Source organism: Artemia franciscana, chromosome 9 (assembly GCF_032884065.1).
Source record: "Artemia franciscana chromosome 9, ASM3288406v1, whole genome shotgun sequence".
Classification (NCBI taxonomy): domain Eukaryota; kingdom Metazoa; phylum Arthropoda; class Branchiopoda; order Anostraca; family Artemiidae; genus Artemia; species Artemia franciscana.
In genome coordinates, this window is record NC_088871.1 from 42952590 (window position 1) to 42966392 (window position 13803).

The following is a 13803-nucleotide window of genomic DNA, read 5'->3' on the forward strand; positions in this document are numbered from 1 at the left end:
ATGGGGGAAAGGTCACCAATTTGAGTTTTCAAGGAATCCAATTATTATTTAACCATATTCAATTATATAATTATATATTAATAATTATATCCAATTATTTACATTAAACTGATTTTCGATAATTTAGCTTGATATTCCCCCCAAGGAAGTTTTAATTACTACGTCCACGTCTGCATGAAATTCTACAGTTATTGATAGCTTTTAAACGAATGTTGTTAGGTAAACGTCAAAATTAACATGACCCTTTAAATGTCTGAAGTTGGTTGGTCTTCCCCGCTAAAAGATTTGATTTTACGATACGCTTGCCGCTGTAGATTTCACAAACAGGACAAGATTCTTGCACAAATGGATTTATCGGTTTCAGTTTCATTCATTCACTGAGCAAGAAGTGTAATATTTCTTGAAACTTTGATTAAACATCATCTAGAGTCACTTCAAAAGTAGGGAAGTTTTCCCTTTTTTCAACAATTTGAATGTTATTTTTAAGGAATTGTTACCCTAGTAAAATTACGAAAACAGGTTTCGAAAATAATCCCGTAAATGCATATAGCAGAATCCCAGCTATCGAATGGTAGCAGAGGTTTTGTTATATTGTCTACCATTATCAGAAGCACTTCAGGGAAATCATGTGCATCTTGGACAACTACCATCTTGGATAGGCAACATTAAGCGTAAAAATAAGATAAGGGTGTAAACCACACTAAAAAGATTTTTTTTTTTTTTTATTTTAACATAAAATCATCTACATTAGATTTTGCTTTGGATTGATACAATCGCTATCTGATGGATTGATTGAATTCTATAACTTACACATGTTGAATCACTGCTGTCGATTTGGATTGTGGAAAATTTTCTTCATATAATTTAGTTTTTTATTTATCATTTGCTCTTTTTTTCCAGTCTGTAGTCTCATTGTCTGATACATTTTTCTGTTGTCTGTGATCTTGTTCATTTTATTTAGCCTTTTACTAAAAGATAAAAGCATTCACTTTGTTTACTTTATTTTTCTTAACATAAATTTTCACAAGGCTTATTCGGAATTTTCTTTGTTTAATTGCTCTATTTTCATTTCTTTTTCCTGATGCACGAAGCAATCTTATTATCTTAGATTTTAATTCTGGCCGTGCCTCCTGAGGCACCTAAGGCATCAAGGAGGAGCCGCCAATCTTCTATCAGGTTTGCTGTTGCAGTGATGTCCTCCCATTCTGGTAGAACGGATGTGTGTATGTTGCGTAGATCCCTCCGGTAGATTGGGCGCAGTGTATTTCCTGGTTTTCCCGGCTAAGATTTCCTTGTGTTTGCCAGTGTAAGGCGGCTTTTGGGAGTCTATGGGCATCCATATGGAGGACGTGTCCCAGACATCTCCACCTTCTGGCTCTGATAATGTCGGTTTCTTTTTTTTTTTTTTTTTTTTTTTTTTTTTTTTTTTTTTTTTTTTTTTTTTTTTTTTTTTTTTTTTTTTTTTTTTTTTTTTTTTTTTTTTTTGTCATATTTCGTAAGGCTTGTACGAAAATAGGTCTCATAACCTATTTAGTTTTTCCCGGTAGCTATACGTATATTTATCCAACTTTTTTAGGGATAGAGTAACCTGTCGAGAAAAATGTCTTAAGAAATTAGATTGTGGTCACTACTGTCCAAACCTCTGTGGTGAGCCTTGTATGCTGTTAACTCAGTGCCTTATATGCAACAACATTCAAGAAGAACGCGACAGATCAGATGAAGGTACACTTCTATGATTTATTTTTACGTTAAACACATATATTTATGTATTTACACACATATAAATATACAAAATATATATTTAGTTATATAATACATATTAACTAAACATATACTTAATTGATATTGCGCTGCCTTATTCACGATAGAGATAGAAGTACTTCTTTCCCAAGCTTCTAACTTCAAAAAATAATGCCTTGCCCGCTGAGTAATCCATCATTGGATTAAAAAAAAATGATAATCCACATCTTTATGCTGGGTGAGGTTTCAACAAATGAGCCTACAAAACTTCAGGCTGAGTAATCAATCTTTAAAATTATACTCCAAATTTCAACATAGCTCAGTAAATCTCGATGAATCTTCGTTACTGCCGCTGAGGATATTGGTAAAGTTGCTTTTATCCAGAAGTGTGACTTTAATAGGATTCGGAAGCTGCATGGTTTCAGCGCGACAAATCTCCGTCAGGTCTATGTGAAATATTTTGATACAAAAAAAGTCTTCTGAAATTATAAAATCCGATATCTTGAACTAGTTATCTTTTTAAGATTAGTTTTTCTTGTTTCAGAAACGCAGAATCGCCGGCGTCAGATGTATCAAGATCAGGCAAAGCAGAAAGCGCTTGAGTTCAGGATTGAAGCCACAAAATTCAAAATTGACAATCTAGATCCATCCTCATCAGTATTCTTAGATGTTAAGGATAAAGTTCTCAAGTACATCCAGCCTGCTCATAGCTGGCACCCTGAGGTTACATCAGTTCAAGAAGTTTTTAATGCAAATTTACTTGAAGCTTTTTATTCTTGTCAGGCCGGTTTGTTTGACCCTTCAAGTGCACGTGAAAAGTTTCACGGTACAGACACAGAGGCTTCTGCAAAAATCATACACAACGGCTTTCGTCTGCCGCGCAATGACGGTCGACAGCGAATGTTTGGCTGTGGCATATATTTTGCGACTGATTCTAGTAAAAGTGCCCAAAAGGTTTACACAAAAGGTTCTAATTTACTCATTTTGTGCGATGTTCTATTGGGAAAAGAACTAAAGGTATCCGGTCATCATTACCAAATGAACTTAGAAACTATCAGGAGATTAGGCTATGACTCCATCTTTGCTCCTCGAGACACAAAGAGTGTAGGTGGGGTTTTGTTTGATGAGTTTGTTATCTACGATCCACGTCAGGCATATCCTAAGTATGTTATTAATTATAAAGTTACTCAATTGGGTATATCTGTTGATAACGCGTTATCAACGAAATTTCAGGTTCATGAAATACTTCCCAGTAGGTCTTTTGACTCTTCAAATGAGTTGGATTACCATTTTCGCGTTGCCGAGGCCCAATTTCGGCGTTTCTGCAAAACCCGAGAGGTGACTAAAGTCACTTACGTTCTCAACCCAAAACTCGAGTCAGAATTTGCAAAAACTTTAAAGCAATTTCAAAAGAAATATGGTGTTAATAGTGAAGAAGCCAAACCAATCCTTGCGTTTCATGGCACTCCTGTAGAGTCAAACATCCAGTCTATACTGCAGAATAACTTTCAGAGTTCATACATAAAACAAACTGCTTATGGGTATGGCCACTATTTCTCTGAATTTCCTGATATAGCTTTAGGGTATTCCAAAAATGTCAAAGCCCTTATTTTGTGTAAAGTATTAGCTGGAAGATCACAAGATGTAACAAGTCGTGTCAACATTGCAGAAGGATATGACTCAAATCGAGTGGACAAAGACGCTCTGGGAAGGGGCAAAATGATCATTATTAACAATGACAAACAAATTTTGCCCCGTTATGTAGTCCACTTTAATTAAAACAGGGGTATTAAAATACGCTTCTTTTCTTTGTGTAATGCTTCTCGCAAATTGATGTTAAAAAGAAAAGCAGCAACCCATTAAACACGCTTATATTTGGTTTCAATTTTAACGGTTCTTGCGTTGGAGGGATTTTATCATAAAGTGCTACATTTCAATTAACAAAAGGTTGTGAAACCGTGACAACAAGATATGCTGATATTGAACTTTAAGAATGTCCTGTCTAAAAAAAAACTTCCCACTTAATTATTATAATAGTATATGGGTAAGGTTTAGTGTGTGTTGCTGTTACGAAATTACAAAATGATTGACGAGCCATCTAGCCACAAGTATTGTGTAAAAGTTAGTTGTCTAATAGTGTAAAAGCACGAGTCCGTTTGGTAGATTCTGCAGCCTCTGTGGTCTAAAATCTGTAAACTGCGTATGCAGAGCTGGTTAACAGTCTCCGTTGAAACCTATTCCATGTAATTTTTTTTTTTTTTGATCGTTTATGAAATTTTGATTGCTTTATTCTAAAAAGTTTGGCTGCAAAAGACTTATTCTTTAGCCAAGGTTGAGGTAGCCCCGAAATTAAGACAGAAATTTATTAGTAACCAGCAGTATAGTTGAATACAATTAAGACAACAATTTTGTGCTGCATGTTACGTTACATGTCTTAGGTTGGTGTTCGTAGGATATGCCGTGGGGCATGTAGCTGTGTGTTTCAGGAGTGGCTGTGTAAAGATCCATTTTGGAATTAGTAAATGGCTCATTATCATTCAACAAATCCTGTTTGTTCTATCTCAGATGATTTATTGATGGAATTGATGAAACTTTTTTTTTTTCAGTGAATAAAACTGAAACGAATCAAAGTGAGAATTATAATTTTTCTGCTACTATGCGCTGCTGATAAGTCTAATACGACACATTTAAGGTATGATGGTTTCTTTAAAGGAAAAGTTCGGTTTTTCTAATTTTAAAGTGTTGATTGCGATAATATTAAAATGAAACTTCGATTCCTCCTGTTATTTACAGCGTGTGCAATAGTGTAAAAGCGCGTCCCCATTGGTTAGTTCTTCAAAGTTTGTGGTTTCCAGTTTGTAAACTGCTAATACAGAACCGGTAAAAAGGTTTCAACTGAAATCGAATTTGTAAATTGCCAGTGACGAATCTGCGTCTCCTGCCAATTGATATGTGGGCTAAAGGATACTTTTAGAACAGTTTTTGGTTCTCGTAAATCTACTATTTGATCCTAAATGGGTGTTTACCCACTTTTTCACTCATATTTTTCCCATTTTTGCAATGTCAAAAACAACATTAAAAAACATAGTTGCATTTAAATAATACACTATAAAAATTGTAGTATCACTATAAATTTTGGAAATAATGAGAACCAGGAACTGTTATTAATATAATCCACGGGAAGGAATGAGAACAAAATGTCCCCTTCTTAAATTTTTCGCCATTCCGAACTTGAACATTTTCCTTTTAGCCTTTTCCTTCCGTATACTTTCACAATTTGGTTGCGGGATATTTATTTTAAAGAAAAGGAACACATTTATTGGAAGACAATATTGTCCGTGCTAATTTCAAAACAGCTAATTTCTGAATAAGTTTTGCTGTGTAATATTTGCTTGAATATATTGACGACGTTGAATAGTTTAGTTGTGTTTTATTGACGTTTTTTGTTTGGCTTACTGCTTAACTTTATCTAGGCCCAGTTGTATCAAAAAGGATGTAATTGAGGTATTTAGTCGATTTCCTCGGATAAAACTGTCTGTGATTTATTGTGCTATCTAGTTTATGCTACTATCAGGAGCCAACTTGATTATGTCTACTTTGGTTGTTTTGAGAATTCAGTGCCATAGCACTGTAATGAGTTTTTTTTTTCGAGTATGTATATGGATGAGGTTGTTCTACTATTCTGAGGTTGTGTTGACTTTTGTTTCTGAAGCCAATTTGACTAATTTAGTAAACAAAACCGTTGTAACTAAAATTAGCCGCAATGAAAGGTAAAAAGTGTTTTAATGTTATTATATAATGTTTAATTTGGCTGTAAAACGCGAAATAATAATTTTCTTTGAAGCAATTTATCTACATTGATAAACAAGACCATTATAACTAAAATTAGTTGCAGTAAATAGTGCGGAAGTGTTTAATATTATTATATAATGTTTTGTTTGGCTGTTAAAAGCTAAATATTTATTTTCTTTAACGCCAGTTTTGACTTTGACCAGTTGACTTAGTTTGACTAATCTGGTGAACAAAACCAAGATTCTTAAAATTTAAGCATACTAAATATTGTGGAAGCTTTTAATATTACTGTTCATTATTTCCCCTGTTCTTACTTATGCCTCCTGATTGTGGTAAAAGCTTTGGGATTTTAAGGATTTTACTGTAACACCTCCAAAATAGAATAGTTTTTTTATTTATTTGGTTCTATGCTTTTTTGTTATTTTTTCTTGTCCATCCTCATTTTGGCAATATCAACGGCATTTTAAGGATTTTACAGTAGCATACGGAAAATATTTTTTATACTAGTTTTGTTAGTTCTTATTTTTTCATTTGTGGCTCCTTACCGTGGAAAAGCTATTATGCGATTTTTGGAATTTTACTGCAGCATATGAAAAAAAAGATTTTCACTGCTGATTGTGTTCTTCTGCTTGTTTTTATGTTCAATATGTCAGTCAGCTGACATTCACGCGGATAATTTAATCGGCTGTTCTCTTTGGTAAGACGGATATTTTAATCAAGCAATTTTAATTAGATGGCAGTTTTGTGTAGTTAATTGACAGCTCTCTTTTATTTGAGTTTTGAAATTTGGACCTGTGTAAATTGGTACAAAAATTTTTTTGGATTATGTGTTTTGTATTTTTTTTTTTCATATAAACGATTTTGTATAATTAACAAAAGTGCAAAATTTTGTATTTGTTCAAAATTCTGGCTTAGGTTTTTCTTATATTAGCCTTGGCACGGCGGTTCCAAGGTTTTAGGCCTAAATTAAGAAAGAGAGTTGAGTCTTCTTTCCGTAAAATCTTTGAAGCCTTGTAAGTATTAAAGAGTGGATACAGGACGTACATAAGATTCTCCCGTGCCCTAATTTATATTGTAGGTCAAGTAATCGAGAACAACAACTTAGTGATTAAGGGAAATACCCCTCTTCTATACTTTTACCCTGACACAAAAAACAACAGTTAGAGTAAACTCAGAGTGGCTATTTCCCTTATGGTTGCATTCCGGTGTAACCACTATTACTTCCATTCGATTTTGTTAATTCTTTTCTTAGATTGATAACTTAGAAAAAGATACGTCAAAACTTTTTTTAAATATTGTTTGTTATTACAAAAAATATCTCGTGATTTTGTTTCCAATATGTTTAAAAGCATTAGGAAAGCATCATCTTTTTACTGTGCCAGACCGAATTGTCTCATTAGATAGCCTGTTACAAGTTCTTTTGCTATTCTATCTTTTCGATTGACTGAGGAAGAGTTTTTTTTTCTTAGTTTTCCTCGGTTGTTTGTTTTCTACAGACTTGGTAAAATCGGCATCTGAGTGATTTAAATAAACACAAGTATAAACAGTTTCGTATAAGTTGGCCTATTTAATACCCTCTTACCTGCAGAGGACAGACAAAATACTTTACTTCAGGTTAGAGCAGTGGTTTCCAACAGATGTTAGGCCATGCCCAACATAGGCTAAAATCATGATGACCCTTCGTGATATTAAGTTTTTATAATTCAAAATTTTCCGTTTATTCTCCCAAAGAAAGCTTAAAGTCCTTTAACTAAGTTTTTTTTTGTCGTCCATTAGACACATTTTATACAAATGAAAAATATTGTCTGAATACAACACGTTGTACACCATGTATGACGTCATTGCAATATTAACACTATCTTTTTTGCTATTTAAGTGCGAAAGAATGTAAAATCATTCACATAAAAAAAGTTTTTTTTCAAAATTAAGGCTCAGAAAGTATAGCGAGCTGAATGGTGTACGCCCTGCCCATGGGCCACTGAAATATTACCGTGTCGTACCGTTGAGGTATCTGCCCCACGTTGGGAATCGCGGGATTAGAGCAACTAAAAGTACAACATCTTGAAGTATTTTAATTTTCAATTAGGAAAATTTGGTGATAAACTTGTTAAAGTTCAGATTAATTCGCTAGTTGACATTGACATATTTTCACTTCTGGCGGGAATCGGGTGTTTCCAACTCGCGTGGCATCGGTGGTCTTGGAGACCTCGTTGGACCAAGCTGAGCGGCCTTCTCTCAACTGCTCTTCAAACGTGAGCCGTTGCATTGATCCTGTGTGACAAAACATTCTAGACCCCTTTACAGGTTCATGGTATAATTTGGCCAGGTTCCACCGGTTCTTCCTCTGTCCTCCTTGGCATCTCTCCCAGGAGCTAACAGGCTTGGCTAGAAGTATTTGTCACATACCATTCCATTTACCCAATTTCTTTCGAAATATAACTTCTATTACTACTGCTAGCAACTCACCACAACACCAAGCCGCATGAGGCTAACGCACCTACGCACGCTTCCCTTCCATCCCAATCTATTCAAAGCCTCCCCCCCTCTTTACATCCTCCCACCCTAACCGTGGACGAACTGCTTTCCGTTAAGCCCTAGACGGTTGCCGGAAAGAACACTCTTCGGTAATATGTAATCCGCAGAACGTGCCCTAACCGTCTCAACCTTTCTCTCATTATAGCTCTAGAAAGCCGGACTGAACCCCACTTTTCATACAGCATACTGTTTGAAATACGGTCAGTCAGCCGGGCTCCTTGAACAATCCGTAGGCAATTTTTCTGGGAAACATCTAGCAAATCTTCATCTGTTTTTCAGAGTGCCCATGTTTCAAACCTATGCTAGCACCCGCTACCACTTATTTATGTTCCTAATCCCCTAATGAATTGATGTAGCCTTAAGCGGTATACAAAAAAAAACTTTGCTGATTTGGTTGTTTTCTTAGTATTTGGGATTCGGCAGAATGCCAAATGATTGATTTAATATTTTTTCACTCCTATGACATGCCTTGAACCCCCCCCCCCCCCATATTATGCGGCCTAGAACCACTACTCAGCTTACGTCTTAACAGGTGCTTCTTTTGTTTATGCAGGAGAAACTACCAACTGTTTTCTTGTCCCCTACTTTTGTATTTTACAGCTTGTAATATTACCTACAATGCACTGGTTAATATCAAATAGGTCATAACTGACATCCTTAGTCGAAATTGAAATACTAACGCTACCTAGCATCATTTTTCAACTTTTTTTAGTGGTGTAATTCGTTTTATCGTATGTTGGCTCTCAGCTGAACGAATCAATAATACTACTTCGTGACTAAACTGCGGAGGTTAAACTTAAAGCAGAGAAGGACACTACTTCCATAGAAGAGGCTGAGCTGCTTGTGGTACCTAAGCTGTTGGATCAAAAACCCTGTTATTCAAGTTGAAAACATTCGAGACGTGCCGTCAGTCTACAAGTTTATATTCTCTCTAGATGTGACAAAAAGGACGGATAAAAACTCTGCATTCATTTTTGCTTGACTTTTCGACCTAGTAAATTTCACTAAACAGAACCAAAATACTACCAACAGGTATTCCAGACTAGCGGCTTTAAATTGATGTTTATCCATTTTTCTATCTACTACACCTTCAAGTCCTCGAAAGTCAAGCTTTTCAGTTGTATTCTCCTTATTATTTGAAAAAGTGCCGATACGGCCTTTTTCTATCAGCCACCAGATTGTCTTTTGACAAAACCCGTTTTACTAGATATCGAAATTATGGGCTTAATCGTCCCACAAAGGACAAAATGGGATAGACTACCAAAAGGTACAGGTAGGTAACTTCCTCTTAGTTCCAACCAAATTGGTTGGCATTTATTAATTTCTTCTGCTGGATGTCCTGATGACAAGAGTTTAGGAACTCCCCCCCAATGGTTGTGTCCGGTCCAGATTCCCAAATGGACCAATAGGACACTTTTCATATGTCCCGCAGAGCTTGGTTGAGATTTAATTATTTAGGCAATGAAAAACATTAGTTCAATCATTGCTTTATGCCATGAGATGGTGATGACACAAAATAGAGCCGTTCAAAGCCAAACCAATGATGCAAATTTTTACTTTTAAGGGATTGCTATCAAAGCAATTAGCTAACTTACAACTTTTTACATTTACAACTAAACACAAGAATTGATACTGAAAATGATATAAACCATTTTCATAATTAACAAAAAGTTAATTACCCTTGAGAACTTTGAGAACATGTGTCAAGTAATGCTAGAAAATGTTTCCCCCAGATAACTGGTGCATTCAGGTCAAAACCACCCATGGGTTTTCATTTTGAATTTCAAGTGAAAAGACATAATTTGAGTTCGTTTGAGATATTTATTCTCAGATATCTCACGTCCACAAATGTCAATGTGTGATACATGAACAATAATTTTGTTTATATTGGTAAGCAAAAAAAACCATCTGTTTCTATTCTAATGGCAAAACTGCAGTTCCTAAATGTTAATTCCCATGTTCTAGAATGGGTTGAACACTATGACAGAAAAGAAAATAGCAATAACTTTAGAAAATTAGACGTCCCGTTTTTTTAATAGCCCAGTGAATACAGGTCTCCCTTAAAAAGTGGTCTTCAGCCCTTCTTTGTTTTTGGAGAGTTGCCATGATATAAATCTGGAGACCATTTCGGGTTGTATGCTGTATTTATATGCTTATGACAGTTGTAGCCTTCTCTTGGGATGGGGGATCCCTCAAGGCTAGAGTCCAAAAAGCCTTAGATTACATAAAAAAATGGACAGTAGAAAACTATATGTAATGCTCAGCAGAGATATCGGTAATTTTCCTATTCTCAAGAATAAATCAATTAAGCGTTCATTCTCCATACTGTCGTTGGCAGGTTAAAGCATTTGATTGGCATAAAAGATTTGTTATTTGAGAGTATTGCTGCATTCAACAATGATATGGACGGACCATATTGATTATCTTGCTGATTACCTGATGAGTAGGGCAAACCTCGTCAACGTAATTTGCCTTTTTAAAAGAGACGCTCCATGTTCCCGAGTATCAAAACTAATTGGAACAACAATCACCAGCAAATTCGACTATGATAGTATTTTATACAAAGAAGCAATTTTCTCTTCAGAAGAGAAAAAAATAATCCCAAAGCCCGTTGCCTTCTTAAAAAAAATGGATTATATAATCACATTGTCTACAAAGAATGCATTGCTATATGGAACCAAGAACTTTAGTTTAGAGCACGGTTTGCACCTAAAGTTTGTAAATTTTCTTCTCTGATGAATGATGCTGACTTCTCAAGTCAGGTCCTAACCCCAAACATAGATCGTCTCTTCTCAAGTTTTAACATAATTATTAATGTAATTAATTTAGTTTTAGGTGACAGGAACAAGCACGTGGGGTTATTGAGTTTAAAATTAGAATGGTATAAGCTGACAATATATTGGACTGACTTTAACCACATATATATTGACGAATCCAAGTCTAAAACCAGTACGGGATGTCCCTTTATTGTCCCTTCAACTGGTATTTCCTTTGGATTTAACCTACCTGACAAGCTTATTGTTTTGTTATGTAGAAATTATTGCTATTCACCAAGCTCTTCTGTATGGTAAGTCAAATAATATAACTGGTAGTCTTCTTATTTGTTCTGACTCTTAGTCCGTGATAAATTATTTAGCTGTGAAACAAAATTGTGCCAAAGAAATCACTACAAATATTGAAATAGTAGTGGATAATTTGCTAAAACATGGCTTTGATGTACAATTGACCTGGGGTCCAGCCCATGTATGTTTTCTTTGAAATAAGGCAGCTGATAAAAAGTATGCTAGTATCATTGGTGAAATTTTAAAAAGGTTAATTTATCTATAAGTGAATATATTTAGGGATATTTAGGGATGAGGCCCACTAGCCAGAAGATGAAAAAGCTAATTTTTCAAGAAATTCTTCGAACACCATTTTGGATCTTTATGATTTTAAGCCTTCCCGATTGGATCTGATTCACAGGGAAAGGAAAATTGCAACAACAATATATTGAATTAGATCTGATCAAGCAAAAGTTAATGCAATTCTTTTTATGTGGAATTTGGTGAATTCCCCTAATTGTAGTGTCAGTAATGTATGTGAAAATGTTCGCCACTTTATAATTTTCTGCAAAAAATACGATTTCCAGCGTGAAATGTTAAGAAGAAAAGTTTTAAAGCCATTTGGTGCCTTTAATTTTTGTGCAGAAGTTGGCCATTCTTCAGCTTCACCATGGTCCCGTAAGATATTTGTGTCTGCACTGGGATGTTTTATTAGAAGTACAAGTTTAAATGATATGCTGTAGCAGTGTTAAACATGTCGTTAAAACCAAAATAATTTATTAATCTTCGTAATATATTGTATAGTTATAATGTATATCATATGTGAAACTAACGTAAGTTGTAATGTTTATCTCCTGAGTATAATTGTTTTTGGAATAATTGTGGCGGTCTGACGTAAGTGGCCAAACTAGTGGAGAAAATGGTTCACCACCAAGGTTACGGAATTTAATCCCATGAAGTGATTCACCCCACGAAAATTAGACATCGTCTGTAAACGCCTTTATAATAGCTGCTTAGCCAATTGATCGAAATTTGTTCCATTCTCTATTCTGGGATAACTGCGTGCTGTCTGTGGAAAGTATCGATACGTACATGACGGAGCTAAATCAAAAACGCTGAAATCAAAAATCAAAAACGCTAAATCAAAAACGCTGAAATTGACAACGGCGAGTCGATAACTTCGGGTGCGTTTCTTTACTTGTCCAATGGGATTTTTACTAATCGAGGTTTAACCCCTAAAAGATAGCAACAAATACTTGTCTGGCCACGTGTTACTGAAAACGGCAAGATTAATTGCGAATAATAACAACATTGGTCACGTGTAATTATTATTTTAATGCTATGTGAAGTTTTGACAAGGAAGAGGCTAGGACTTTGGGCCTGTCTCAAATTTTACAGGCAAATACAGCTTCAGCAATTATTTCAGAGCTGGGTAGCCTAATACAATTTGTGTGGCCAGAAGTTTAACTGTAAGATTTCAAATTGTGGTTGTCATTTGCCTTTTTAAGTCATTCCATTCAAGATGCTTTGGATATTTTTTATTGTGATAAATTGTCTTAATGCTCTGAAAAGGGAAAATTATTTCAATTGCATAGGATAGGAAAATTTTGGTAGGCTAATTAATTCAAAGTCCTAAATTAGCCAGGGAAGTGCTTTTTTTTTCACTAAAAAATCACCACGTTCTTTGAACTCCAATTATATAGCCCTGTTTTTGGCCCCCTTGATCCAGTTCCTGATTGTCATTTACACTAAATTTCACTTTTTCTGTTACCTATTTATGTTTGCACCAGTTTTACCATTGGGTAAAACTGGTACAAACAGTATTACTGGCTTTCATAGAATTTGAATATACCACTTGATGCCTTTTGTAATGCTGTTTACAAATATAATAATTGCTTCTACCGCAAGTTCATATTTAAGCACTTTTTGACCTCTTAAAAATGACCTATATATGGGGTCATTACAAATCTGTAATAGTTTAGAAACAAATTTGGGCTATATATTTGCACATCAGGGGGTGGGGGTAAAGTGTAGCATATATTAAATATGTAAACTAACCATTGCTTGAATTTTTTTGTCTGTGCTGTTGCACTGGTGATTTCTCTTTTCATTAAAATTTGATGTGCACAAACAAATTAAAAAAAAACAGCAATGGTTAGTCTACATATATAATATATGCTATGCTTTACCCCCACCCCCCTGATGTGCAAATATATAGCCCAAATTTGTTTCTAAACTATTACAGATTTGTAATGACTCCATTAATAGGTCATTTTTAAGAGGTCAAGAGGTGAAAAAGTGCTTAAATCTGAATTTGCAGTAGAAGAAATTATTATATTTGTAAAGAGCATATAAGAAGGAATCAAGTGGTATATTCACTTTATATGAAAGCCAGTAATACTGTTTGCACCAGTTTTACCCTTGTTTCTTGTTAATATTACTAAGGGGTCATAGTTAAGCACTAGAGAAGTCATTGTTAAATAACATGTGCTTATGTATATATAGCTTTTTGCTACTTATTCTTCTTTGGTTATATAATGCTTGATGTGGTATAAGCCAAGAGAAGGACCTGTAGACCTATAGAAGAAAACCTGTTAAAAAAAGATGATTCTTTGTAATTTACATAATAATTATAGCTTTCTACATGCAGCCCTGCTCTACTTTAGCCCCAACCCTGCTAATATGGAAATCTATA

The 13803-nt window shown here is 34.9% G+C and overlaps 1 protein-coding gene across 2 annotated transcripts in view; it reads left to right on the forward strand.

Annotated features, from left to right (window-relative positions):
• LOC136031444 (uncharacterized) overlaps positions 1-6403 on the forward strand; it is a 46211-nt gene extending 39808 nt beyond the window's left edge. Inside the window, exons 5-6 of one of the 2 annotated variants that reach the window (XM_065711039.1) lie at positions 1577-1722; positions 2285-6402. In XM_065711039.1, the coding sequence (XP_065567111.1) occupies positions 1577-1722; positions 2285-3519 (1381 nt within the window). In that variant the 3' untranslated portion in view covers positions 3520-6402. Of the gene's footprint in view, positions 1-1576; positions 1723-2284 lie in introns of both variants that reach the window. The other variant, XM_065711038.1, reaches the window with a different exon arrangement.
• The last annotated feature ends 7400 nt before the right edge of the window (positions 6404-13803 follow it).